We start from the raw sequence: 13,084 nt of genomic DNA, 5'->3' as shown, positions 1-13,084 counted from the left end.
GTTGACACGATTAATTTCATAAAATACCAAAAATTTTCAAACTTGATGCATGAATCTAAGTTCGAGATAAAAAGTTCATAAACCTAAGTTTCATTATGATCTGACTGTAGGAAGTGTTGGGTTTTAGAGGCCTAGATCATGATGAAGAAATCAAAATGATCCACAACGCAAGACTTTTACGAAATCAAACAACATTGATAGAAATGAAGTATCTTTGCACAGAACGCATCTGTGATTTCTTCGATCCGGGAGCGAGATGAGTTGAGCTGCTCAAGTGTGCAGCATATAGAAGTATCCACGCGGTCATCGGCATGTTGGATCTCCTCCTTCTCTTGACGAGCCCCCTTCTACCTCCATCGTCAACGTTACACTGTCTCGATCGAATCAGGCATGGAGAGGGGGGTGTGGGGAGAGGGGAGAAGAAAGGGAGGGCCCTAAACAATTCTTGCCTGGGTGAATTTTGTTCAAGGCCTTCCTCTATTTATATTAAGTCGATATTTTTCATAAAAACGCCCAAAACTTAAGTATATCTTCCAACGGCCAAAAGACCATTTGCATGTGACCCTCAAGGCCCATGTATCAATCTAGTTAACGACTCGAGCTGCCCAATAACCTTTATTGACCTTCCAAATTAATTAACTATATCGACATATAGATTAATTAATGTCAGATCGATTTAACCCAATCGATAGGTTGAGTCTCCAACACGTGGGGTGCCAAGCTGCACCTCATGCTCTAGAAGATACAAAGGAGTGTGTATCGATTAACTCGTGGAACATGTTCGTCATCAGTTACCATGTATGTGCAGTCCCTCATCCACTTGACGCTCCTAGGATGACTTAGGGTATGGTCGATTCTCAAACCCTGATCGATCATCCAAGTTAATACTAATGCATTTGAAAATTCTTCTCTGATATTTCACTACCTTGGCCAACGACTTCATCATATCGTCTTCTTTGACTGTCACCTCTTTAACCGAGGGTGAACAATCCCATCTTGACTATTCAATCATCTTCGTGAACTTCCTGATGCACCCGAACTAAGACCGTTTAGAATCCCATGATTAGATATTCGTTGGCCACGGTCAAAGTACAACCATCCGTCCACAAGACATCTTTAGTGTCTCAAGTCTAAGGACCACTTACACACTTGTGACGTGAATCAACCTGATTGACAGTTTGTTATAATACCATTAAGGGATTTGTAAGGATCAATTCAGTGAACTCTTTCCACTAAAGAGCACCCACTATCTATCCTTAGTGTCTCCACACTAATGGCTACATGACCAGCCATACTCATCATATGAGTGAGGCTAGATAGTGTTATTCTATCTCGATACTTCGATGTCTTTCTCGCGTAGCCTTCGAATATAAATGTTTAGAACGCATGCTTAAAGACTAGTGATCTCCGTATTACAATCTCATCATAATTCACTAAGTTTGATCATGTATTCATGGACTTCATTATAAGTATCACACATGCACTATAATGAATATGTTCTATTAATGAACATGGAACAAGATGTGGAATGTGTGATTGGCTTGCCGGCCACATATATTTCTATTAGGAAGACTACTTAAGTTTGTGTGGAGAAGTTAGGCTCCTAGAGTATAATATGATCGTGCTTTAGATTGATGCAGGACGGGCATCTAGGACGTCAACCCATCGTCACCGAGTGTGATGGCTCGGTGGCGATAAAAGATAAAGTAACGGAAGACGGCGATATCGTTGTCCGATGATTAGACTAACAGCTATATAACTATGATGCGAAATGAGGGTCCTACGTGTCGTATGTGCAGGCTCCGACTCGAGGGAGGCACCGAGCTCCTAGCTTGGATGGGTCACCGAATGACGGCGACGGTGGCCTCTCGAACCTCGTCAGAGCGACGAAGGTGTCTACGGCCGAACGGACTCAATCCGTTGGACTCGCACGTAACGGACGTACTCGTCCGTACCGGTAAGACTCTAGAATACGTAGTTATCTCTCGTTTGTCCTCTCTCACCTACCTAGCCCGAGCGCGGTGGAGTCAGAACGAAAATACACTTCAAGGAATAACGAGCGACAGGAGTACGGCGTACCTCGACGATGTGGCTCGTAGTGCGGTGGTTCGTCGACGGTCGGCGGTCGGAGCGGGTTCGATGATGGGCACCAGAGAGATCATGGTAGCTCGACGTGCAGCGGATGGTGCCGAAGCTTCTCGTAAAGGATGGACGTCGATGAGGAAGAACGGTTCGGCAGTGCACGCGGAGCCTCGCGTGATCGATCGAAGCCACAGACCAGGACGAACGAGCAATCCCGGAACGGATCAGTCCCTTGACCGGTCTGAACAGGTCAGTCGGTCGGCCAGATCGAGTGGGGTTGGTTGCTCGACCAGGTCAGATCGATCGTGTCGGTCGATCGACCCAATCAATCGGACAAGGGGTGGTCGGCCCGGCTGATCGGTCGTTCGGTCGGGTCAGTCGACCCGATCGATCGGGTCGGATCGACCGGATCGACCGTCGAGTCAGGTCGGTTTGGCTGGCCTGTTCGAGTCGGGCGGTCGCCTAACCCCGTCGGGTTGATCAGACGGCATTTGTTTGGCGTCGAACGACGCGACGGTGTCAGGTAGGAGGGGAGTCGTCGGCGTGAGGAGCCGGCAGGCGACGTCGGGAACCCCATGACCATTAGCGCACGCGAGCGGCAGGCGCGGCTGTCGGTGGCGAAAGCAGCGGCGGCTAGTGGCTGTCGCGGCTGGAGATGCGGTCAGCGGACGGCGTCGGCGTCCATGGGTGCAGGACGGCAAAGTCGGGCTGCACCGGCGGCAGGTCCTCTCCCTTTTCTTTACTTCCTGCTTCCGTCTTCTTCTCTCTTCTTCTTCCTTCTCTTTGTTTTCTTCTCAAACGAGGAAGGAGACTTGTACATGCTCGATAAAATGCCTCGATGAAAAAACAGGTCTAAACAGGTTAGGGCGCCCTCTCTTCCCTTACAGCGGGGAGAAGAGTTGGGCCCTTACATGGGCCTTAGGGAGATCCATTAGGGGAGCCTTTGTATATGGGCTCCCCCTATTACAAACAAAGAAAAACATAAGGAAATAGAGGGGAAATCAAGGAAATGGGGGAAAGAAAAGGAGGGGAAGACATGGGGGGAAGGGTCAACGGACGGTTCTCTCCCCCTTTACCACAAAACGTGGACGAATGAAGACGTCGCATGCGCAACAAAACATGACAAAGATGAGACGAACGGGAACGGAAAAGACAAAAACATGATAGAGATAGACGAGAAACAACAGGGTAAATCGAGCAGCTTCACCCCGTCTTCAACGTCGAGGATGCGCGCTGCGCGGATGACGTCAATGACGACTCTTGATGGCATGCGCCATCATAGATGCTACAAACTATGATTTTAGATTATTTGGGGAGAAGTCCCAAATAGCGCTGGTATCTAGTAGGGCAATGGAACAGATGCCAAAATCAAAGAGTTGAAGAATTGAAGTCCTAGATGGAGTGATGAGTGAATTATGGGAACCCTCACTTCACCACCATCTTCTATGAGATGACCTCATTTTTGTGTCTTTGATGGTCACTATCTTAATTTTATTTTGGGATAGAGTATGCACTCTTAAAATACTAAATTACATATTCCCCATTCTCTGAGCCACCTTAAAGTATCTTTGAAACCTATATGTGTATCAGCTTCACCCATTTTCCCTATCTTACTTTACACCATTTCATCCCCTGTGGCTTATTCGTATAAGAACCCATCTCTCCCTCGTTATCTCTAGCTACTTATGATATAATTGACTTCCATGCTTTTCTCTTCATCCCTTTATGATATAAGTCTTTCAAGATATTGTTTCTTTGTTTTTTTTGCTACATCTTCTCTGTCTATTTCCTATTTTTTTCTCATTAATATGGGATGAATTATATAAGAGCTTTATATTTTATTTGGTCAATCCTTCTTTATTTTTAGGAGTACAATTTTGTATCTTTTGTGTTGTAATCTTGGTGTTCGCCCGTATTATACTCGATATTGGGACAAATGCGGAACTGGATATCAAAAATGAAATTTCTGGTATTCATCTTAAATGATATCTGGAAATCAAATGATAATATTGAATATCAGTTGTTTAAGTACCAATACTTGATATCATCATCCATTTTGAAGTCAGCATTTGTCTCCGTCTTGGGGGATGGATGATGATACCAAATATCAGTTTTGGATGGGTCCCCCAAGGACCCTATGCACAATGGTTTGGAAGTTTACTACATCTCAAGATAACTTATTTGTTCATTTTAATGATTGGACTGACTTGACCCTTGGCTTTCCCCATAAAATAAAGATTTGATCATAGCAAACGTTTGAGCAGTATGTGATATCAATGAGGATGATCATGATGGACCATGATAATTTATTTCCAATAAACATTTTCAATGCCATCACCATCTATTGGTTGATGAAAAAAAACCCATCATTATTATCATATTCTGTTTTCTGTTAACCTCCATGTCAGCCATCATTTTCAAACAAATATAGACAATTCAATCACACCATCATCATCGTCACTGTCATCATCCAGTTCCCAAGGGCAAACATCCATCTGTTGATGATGAATGATCATCATCCTGGTAATTTTTCCCAGCCGCATATGGGTGATGATGATGATGATGTAATTTTGACACGACGATGACTTCCCCCAGCCCTACTAACTTGAGCAGTGACTCTGTAAGATCACCAAGTGGGCCGACCCGTTATAGAGCGGACGATTTCATCCCCTCAAAACCCCCAACCACTGACGGGACTATATACCTTTACTGGCAGAAACTACCTGAATTATAACCCAAAATTCAGCAGTTTCAGTGCAACATACCATTCTGATCATCTGAGCAAAATTAGTCCCAATTCCTTCCTCTATGGCCAATAATGTGGGCTTCTATAGAGGCCAACATAGCCCAGCCCAGCTCTGGAACTTTCACCCTTCAGCACACTTATACCCTCCACCATTCCCTTCAGGAAGAAGCAGCCCCCTTTCTCTCTCTCTAAGACGAAAATCCCTCCATGTCACCGGCGGCGCCCCCGTCCCTCGGAGCCGGAGGTAAGCCCAAGGAAAACCCATCTCTTCTACCCATCTCCTTCTTCTTCTTCTTCTTCCTCTTCTACCCATCTCCGTCTTCTTCTTCTTCCTCTTCTACCCATCTCCGTCTTCTTCTTCTTCCTCTTCTACCCATCTCCTCCTCCTCCTCCTCCTCCTTCTTCTTCTTCTTCTTCTTCCCCCTCTTCTCCTTTAAAGCTTCATCTTCATCTCCATGAAACTCCGCCCAAGTTTCCGCCTTAGGGTTTTCCCGTCGTCTTCCTCAGATTCCGCCCTCCAATGGAAGAAATTCAAGGGAGAGAGCAGCCTGGCCGGCGCCCCCAAGAAGCAGAACCGCCCGGACGACGAATCCGGCGCCGCCGACGACGGAGACGACGACGTAAAAGAAAACGAGGATCTGAGAACTAACCCGCACGACGAGGTCGTCTCCCGGGCGGCGCGGCGGATCTCCGACTTCCCCCGCGTCATCCGTCACGTCGTCAACCGTCCCCATCCCGCCGTCCTGGCCATCGTCTCTGCGGAGAGAGCCAACTCCGGCCTCCCCTTCCAGCTCGAGAACATATCCCATGGCCAGTTTCAAGCTCTCTCCGCCGTCCTCCCCGACCACCCTTCCGTCATCGCCGAGCCGGAGAAACCGTCATCCTTCGTCTGCTCCCCCCCGCCCCTAATGCAGGCCAAGGGAGTTTCAAAGCCGTTCGAGGGCCGGGCCCTCGTCGTCCCCGTCCACTCTGGTTCGTCATCCTCGTTCCTTCCGAACCCTTCCCTTCTCGTATCTTTAGTGCAGGTATAGTTCCGGATCGTCCCGTACTTGGACGATGGACCGGACGGGACGAATTTCGTCCTGACGTCTGGATTCAGTATAGGGACGAAGGACGGGACGAAGTTTCGTTGTATGGTACAAAAATCATCCCGAATTTTCGTCCCGTAAAAAAAAACCATTTGATATTTTTAATATATTAATATAGATTTTTCCAAGTTTTTTAGGGAAATATGGAGGAAGAGAATCCAAATTGACATATGTACAATTATTTCTGAGCAGCCTCAGTTTGCACGCGCGAAACAATACAGGGAATTTGATGCAAATTGTCATATCGAGGCCACGTGGCTACATCTCAACCGTCAGATGTAAATCCGGCGATTTTTCGTCCACATTCATCCGTCCATTGTTCGAGATCTCCAGATGGACGGTTTTTTCGTCCCACGGGACGAAAACCGTCCAGTTCGGTGGTCCCCGGGACGAATTTTCGTCCCAAGTTTCGTCCATACCCTTGGACGGGACGATTTTTTCGTCTCGGGACAAAAAAATGGTCCCGTCCGCATTCCTGAACTATCAGTGCAAAGATGCGACGAGACCGTAATTTCGTCCGTGGACGAAAAATCGTCCCGTCCAGGACTTCAGATGATTGACGGGACGATTGCTTCGTCTATGGATGAAATAACCGTCCCGTCTGGGGCCTTCGACGGGATGGGACGGTTATTTACTCCTGTGGGAGCATAGTATGCGCCTGACAGGTCCACCTGCGGAATGCACGTACTGCGCGACGTGTCAATTTCTGAGTGGTCTAATGCTGACGTACGCCCTGTTTCGTCCCGGGACGTTGGACGGGACGAGAATTTCTTGGACGGGACGGTTTCGGATGGGACTGGAAGTGGACGAAAAAAATGGGATGGGACGATTTAGACAAAACTCTAAAAATTGGGAGGTAGTCCCGTCCATGGTCCATGTTGTGGACGATATGGAACTTTACTCGAATCTTTTCGTCTAAGAAACGTCCTGTCCGAGACATCATCGTCTTCGTCATCCATCTAAGCTCTGAGTCCTCTGGGTGCTCAGAAGTTGTCAGTCCTTTCTTAATCGTCCGCCATCCATGGCCCCCTAATCGTCCGTCCTTTCTACGACCCGTCATTTGTCCATGGACGAAACAACTGTCCCGTCTGGAGTCGGGAGGCCGACGACAACCTTACGGACTGGATGAATTATTTGTTTAGGGAAAAAATTACCGTCCCGCTGGAGTCGGGAGGCCGGCAACGGCCTTATGGGCTGGACGAATTATTTGTTTAGGGACGAAATTACCGTCCTGTCCTTGTCTGTGCGTTTTCTTTGTTGCAGACTGGTTTAACCAAGGCTGTCAGACGATTTTACGTCCCGTCATTCATCTGACCTCCCGGACGAGATGAAAATTTCGTCCATGGAGAAAATACCTGTCTTGTTCGGAGACGGGTAGACGATTTAACGTCCCATTGTTCGTCCGACCTTCCAGACAGGACGAATTATTGGTCCATGTACGAAATTACTGGCCCATCCAAGTCAGTGCAATAAAGTCCTTCGTCCCCAATTCGTCATTGTCTTCTTTGTTGCAGTCTGGTATAACTAAGGCCGGCAACAGTTATTTTGCATCCTGTCATTCATCTGACCTTCCGGCGGAGACGAATTTTTCGTCCATGGACAAAATAACTGTCCTGTTCGAAGGCCGGACGATGATTTAACGTCCCATTATTCTTCTGACCTTCCAGACAGGACAAGTTCGTCCATGGATGAAATCACAATCCTGTCCAAGTCCGTACACTATAGTCCTTCGTCCCCAATTCGTCATATGTTTTCTTTGTTGCAGACTGGTTTAACCCAACAGCGGTACACAGGATAGAGCGCCCGGTCGTGCCACACTTCTTCTCTGGGAAGACAATCGAGCACACACCAGAGAGCTACATGCGCCTGCGGAACATGATAGTGGCCATGTACTTGGAGAATCCAGGGAGGAGGCTGACTTTAACGGACTGCCAAGGCCTGGGCAACATCGGCGAGTTGAACGATCTCGGACGAGTTCTGAGGTTTCTGGACCATTGGGGCATCATCAATTATCTTGCTCCAGCGGACCATCGGGAGCTCGCGACGGCAGAACCAGTTATCCGCGAGGCTGCAGGCGGGGAGCTTAACGTAGATGTCTCCGCGCTGAGAACAATTGAAAGCCTGGTGCAGTTTGATCGGCCAAGGAGCAGTTCTGTTTCTTCAGCCTTTGATGATCAGCTCAACTTGGATCGAATGATCAGGGAAAGGCTTTCCGATCACGATTGTAGCTTCTGCTCTCGGCCATTGACCCAGATGCACTACCCCTCTTTGAAGGAGGTTTGATGAACAAGAAGAACTGCTTGACGGGTCTTCAGATTGATTGATTGTGCAATTTTTGTTGCAGGTTGATGTGTCGCTTTGCTCGGATTGTTACCATGATGGGAGATTTGTCGCAGGGCATTCAAGCTTGAGCTTCGGGAGGGCGGAGTCGTTGACGGATTCTTCTTGTGACATGAATGGGGAGAGCTGGTCTGATCAGGAAACTCTGTTGCTGCTGGAAGGCGTTGAGAAATTCAAGGATAATTGGAACGAGATCGCTGATCATGTCGGCACAAAGTCAAAGGCGCAGTGCTTGCTTCACTTTCTGCGGCTTCCTGTGGAGGATGATCTTCTGGAAAATATCAATGTTCCTGGTTGTGATAGGGAAAATGGTACTGGTTGACTTGTTTGATTCATGGGTTGGGATTGCCTCTGAGATTTCTTGTTTGATTCAGGTTTTTCTCGGGAAGATGGTGATCGTGGCGCCCAGCTGCCTTTTGCCAATTCTGGAAACCCTCTCATGTCTCTGGTGAGTGATAGATCGCATTTGGATGGCCTCATCTTTTGAAATCAGTATCGGAATTCCATAAATCGGGTTAATTCTTGTTCCTGGAGATTTAAGAAGAAAGAAGATTTATTTCAAGACATATCTCATGTAGCCATTGGTTTCAATTCTTGTTCCTGGAGATTTAAGAAGAAAGAAGATCTATTTCGAGACATATCTCATGTAGCCATTCATTTCAACTCTTGTTCCTGGAGATTTAAGAAGAAAGAAGATTTATTTCGAGACATATCTCATGTAGCCATTGGTTTCAATTCTTGTTCCTGGAGATTTCAGAAGAAAGAAGATTTATTTCGAAACACAATTCATGTTCCCATTAGTTTGAAATTGGATTTGAACCATATTCCATATCGATCTATGTTAATTGACTGCATCCATAAATTTGTTGCTGACAAATACCATTATTCTAAGTTTGATGATCGGAAATTTCAAAAGGTTTTTTAGAGGGAGAATTTCTTACTCGTGCAGGTTGCGTTTCTCGCCGCTGCGGTTGGACCAAGAGTGGGCGCTGCCTGCGCGGGCGCAGCCCTTTCGGTGTTGACAAAAGAGACCACATCAAACCGGTGAGTGCAATTTCAGAAACCTGCATGATTGAACGCAGTTCATTAATCAGTCAATCTGACGGATGAATATGCACAATCTGATGGCAGATTCAGAGGGGACGATTCAAATCCAGCGCGCAATCAAGGTTTCTAAGACTAAGAACTCTCCCGTTTGTTTCTTCGTTCGAATGTCCTGATTTCATCAAATCGGTTGAAATCGATTTCAGACGACGCTGCGGAAGGAGATCAGAGCGTTGGAGATGCCGCGGCTTCATCTGCTGTTCCTCTCGACAAAGTGAAGGCGGCGGCCATGGCCGGATTATCCGCCGCTGCAATGAAGGCGAAGCTCTTCGCGGATCAAGAGGAGAGAGAGATTCAGAGACTAGCGGCAGGGATTGTTCATCAGCAGGTCAGAATTTTGCCAAACTCTCGTGTTCTCTTCAATTCCAAATATAATTCTGGATCGTCCGGGATGTGGACAATGGACGGGACGGGACAGGACGAAGATCGTCCCGTCCAACGTCCGGAATCAGTGCAGGGACGTGGACGGGACGGTTTTTTCGTCCGAGTGGACGAAAACCGTTCCGTCTGGAGGCCTCAGGACAAATTTCTGTCCTAATTTTCGCCCTGGGCAGGACGATGTTATCGTCCTGGTACAAAAAGACCATCCCATCCGCACCCGTGCACTAGTATAGTTCTGGATCATCCGGGCCGTGGACAATGGACGGGACGGGATGAAGATCGTCCCGTCCAACTTCCGGAATCAGTGCAGGGACGTGGATGGGACGGTTTTTTCGTCCGAGTGGACGAAAACCGTCCCATCCGGAGGTCTTGGGACGAATTTCCGTCCTGATTTGTGCCCAACCTCGTGGGCAGGACAATTTTTATCATCCTGGTACGAAAAAACCGTCCCATCTGCGCCCCTGCACTAGTATAGTTCCGGATCATCCGGGGCGTGGACGATGGATGGGACGGGACGAAGATCGTCCGTCCGACGTCCGGAATCAGTGTATGAAAGTGGATGGGACGGTTTTTTCGTCCGAGTGGATGAAAACTGTCCCATCTGGAGGTCTCGAGGCGAATTTCCGTCCTGATTTTCGTCCAACCTCGTGGGCGGGACGATTTTTTCGTCCTGGAACGAAAAAACTGTCCCATCCACGCCCCTGCACTAGTATAGTTCCGGATCATCCGGGGAGTGGACAATGGACAGACAGGAGAAGATCTTCCCATCCGGCGTCCGGAATCAATGCAGGGACGTGGACGGGACGGTTTTTCGTCCGAGTGGACGTAAACCGTCCCATCCGGAGGTCTCGGGACGAATTTCTGTCCCGATTTTCGTCCAACCTCGCAGGCGGGACGATTTTTTCGTCCTGGAACGAAAAAACCGCACAGTCCGACATCCGGAATCAGTGCAGGGATGCGGACAGGACGGTTTTTTCGTCCGAGACCTCCGGACGGGACAGTTGATTCGTCGGATGGGACGAAAAATGTCCCATCCGGAGGTGTCGGGACAAATTTCTGTCCCGATTTTCGTCCAACCTCGCAGGCGGGACGATTTTTTCGTCCTGGGACGATAAAACCGTCCCGTCCGCGTCCCTTCACTATATTGCCAAATCTCAATCATCGGATCTGCGCAGTTGAAGAGGCTGGAGATGAAGCTGAAGCAGTTCGCCGAGGTGGAAGCTCTGCTGATGAAAGAATGCGAGCAGGCGGAGAGGACGAAGCAGCATCTCGCGGCGGAGCGCGTCCGATTGACGATGCCGATCGCGTCGCCGGCGGTCGGCCAGGCCGGCGGCGCTGCCTTCTACGGCGGAACTCCGGCGAACCTCCCCCAGATCTCGTCCTTCCTGGCGCGCCAGCAACAGTCGTCCTCCGCCCACTACCCACTCCTGTAACGCCACGTGTCACAAACTGTTAGGAAATTTCAAAACTCCTAAGAAAATAGCCGTTGCAAAGTAGCCGTTACTTCCCGTTTCTATATCTATTTAAATCTCTCCTTCCCCAATCCGATCGCTCGACCTTCTTCGTCTTCTTCTTCGATTTGCCCCTTTCGCAAGCAAGATGAACGATCTGATGACGAAATCGTTCATGAGCTACGTGGAGCTGAAGAAGGCGGCGATGAAGGATCTCGAAGCCGGCGGCGGAGGCGGCGAAGAGGAGATGTGGAGCGCCGCGGCGGCGGCGGACGGCGATCTCCGGCGGTTCTACGAAGAAGCCGGCCGCGTGAAGGAAGAAATGGACGAAATCCGCGAGATCCTGGTCCGCCTGCAAGAGGCGAACGAGGAGAGCAAATCCTTGTACAAACCTGAATCGATCAAGGCTCTCCGCGCTCGAATCAACGCCGATATCGTCAAGGTTCTGAAGAAGGCGCGCGCGATCCGGAACGTTCTGGAAGGAATGGACAAGGAGAACGCCAAGAACAGGCGGCTCTCCGGCTGCCGCGAGGGCACGCCGGTGGATCGGACGAGAACTTCGGTGACGAACGGGCTTCGCAAGAAGCTCAAAGATCTGATGATGGATTTCCAGGCTTTGAGGCAGAGGATGATGGCCGAGTACAAGGAGACGGTGGAGCGCCGGTTCTTCAATGTCACGGGAGATTTGCCAGAGGAGGAGGTGATCGAGCGGATCATTTCCAACGGAGAGAGCGAGGATCTTCTCCAGAAGGCGATTCGCGAGCACGGAAGGGGCAAGGTTTTGGAGACTGTTCATGAGATTCAAGGCCGCCATGACGCGGCCAAGGAGATCGAGAGTAGCTTGCTGGAGCTTCATCAGGTGTTCTTGGACATGGCGGTGATGGTGGAGGCGCAGGGCGAGCAGATGGACGACATCGAGCACCACGTTTCCAACGCCGCGGATTACGTTAATGGCGGAGTTAAGCAGCTCGCTACTGCGAAAGATTACCGGAAGAACAGCAGGAAATGGCTGGTAATCGGGTTGATTCTGCTGCTAATACTGATCCTCGTCGTCGTCGTTCCGGTGGCCACCAGCCTGAAATCTTCCTAGTCGGGTGAGTTTTCTTGGTTGCTTGCTTGTTTTGATTTGATCATGTTGAGTTCTTGCGGATGGAGTTCTGCTCAAGCTCCTCCGGATCAAGAATTCTTCCTCGGTGGCTCGATCTTTCCCTGTCCGGAGCACTCTCTACTAGGATTTTTTTTGTTGTTGTTTGTAGATGGAAATTAAATCCTACTTCCATCGATATTATCCATATCTGCGATCAAGGTCATTTTTATTTCTCACGCAGTATCCGTTCTAATTCTTGGGTCGATCCATCAAACTATCTGTCCATCAATTATGAATTTATGTTTTGTTGCTGTTGAAATTAATTAAACTATCTCTCTCACTGTCTCCGATCTAATTCATTGGTCGATTAATCACAATATCTATCCAACAATCATGAATTTATTTTCTTTTTCGAATATATCAAACTATCTCTCTCACAGTCTCCGGTCTAATTCATGGGTCGATTAATCAGTCTATCTATCCGACGGTCTTGAATTTATTTCGTTTTCAAATAGATTAAACTATCACTCACGTAGTCTCCGATCATGAATTTATTTTATATTGTTTCTCAAGTAAATTAATCTAACTCAAGCAGCATCCGATCTTATTGGGTCCACTAATAAAACTATCTATCACGCAGTCTCCAATCCACCAATGGTGGATATACATTGTTTTTCAAATAAATTAAATACACTTTAAATTTCATTAAAATAATAGTAATGGCCGCCAGTGTTTTATTCTCCCTCGAAATCACTCCATCGCCGTCTCTTCCTGTCGGAAAATAAATTCTAATTTCATCGACAAT

At 48.1% G+C, this 13,084-nt stretch overlaps 2 protein-coding genes across 2 annotated transcripts; both read left to right on the top strand.

Moving 5' to 3' along the window:
- Positions 1–4,959: 4,959 nt before the first annotated feature.
- On the top strand, positions 4,960–11,237 carry SWI3C (SWITCH/sucrose nonfermenting 3C). The gene is made up of 9 exons (XM_078584851.1): positions 4,960–5,072; positions 5,336–5,800; positions 7,682–8,193; positions 8,261–8,567; positions 8,631–8,704; positions 9,206–9,300; positions 9,388–9,425; positions 9,507–9,688; positions 10,917–11,237. The coding sequence occupies exons 1-9, from the start codon at positions 5,036–5,038 to the stop codon at positions 11,172–11,174; spliced, it is 1,968 nt and encodes a 655-aa protein (XP_078440977.1). The 5' UTR covers positions 4,960–5,035; the 3' UTR covers positions 11,175–11,237.
- A 48-nt stretch (positions 11,238–11,285) lies between these two features.
- On the top strand, positions 11,286–12,515 carry SYP111 (syntaxin of plants 111). Its single transcript, XM_078584853.1, has one exon. It carries the CDS (start codon positions 11,341–11,343, stop codon positions 12,280–12,282), a length of 942 nt encoding a protein of 313 aa, XP_078440979.1. The 5' UTR covers positions 11,286–11,340; the 3' UTR covers positions 12,283–12,515.
- Positions 12,516–13,084: the final 569 nt, after the last annotated feature.

This window comes from Wolffia australiana, chromosome 13 (assembly GCF_029677425.1).
Source record: "Wolffia australiana isolate 7733 chromosome 13, ASM2967742v1".
Lineage (NCBI taxonomy): Eukaryota > Viridiplantae > Streptophyta > Magnoliopsida > Alismatales > Araceae > Wolffia > Wolffia australiana.
Note: the sequence above shows the minus strand (reverse complement) of the source record. Positions and strands in the feature narration are given on the sequence as shown.

What these genes read in the sequence shown, in the direction of transcription:
- SYP111 (XM_078584853.1), top strand. Translation starts at nt 11,341, where the DNA reads ATGAACGATCTGATGACGAAATCGTTCATGAGCTACGTGGAGCTGAAG.
- SWI3C (XM_078584851.1), top strand. Translation starts at nt 5,036, where the DNA reads ATGTCACCGGCGGCGCCCCCGTCCCTCGGAGCCGGAG. An exon ending in CCCGTCCCTCGGAGCCGGAG is followed by an intron (nt 5,073 to 5,335) that starts GTAAGCCCAAGG and finishes CGTCTTCCTCAG; the next exon opens with ATTCCGCCCTCCAATGGAAG. An exon ending in ACTACCCCTCTTTGAAGGAG is followed by an intron (nt 8,194 to 8,260) that starts GTTTGATGAACA and finishes TTTTTGTTGCAG; the next exon opens with GTTGATGTGTCGCTTTGCTC.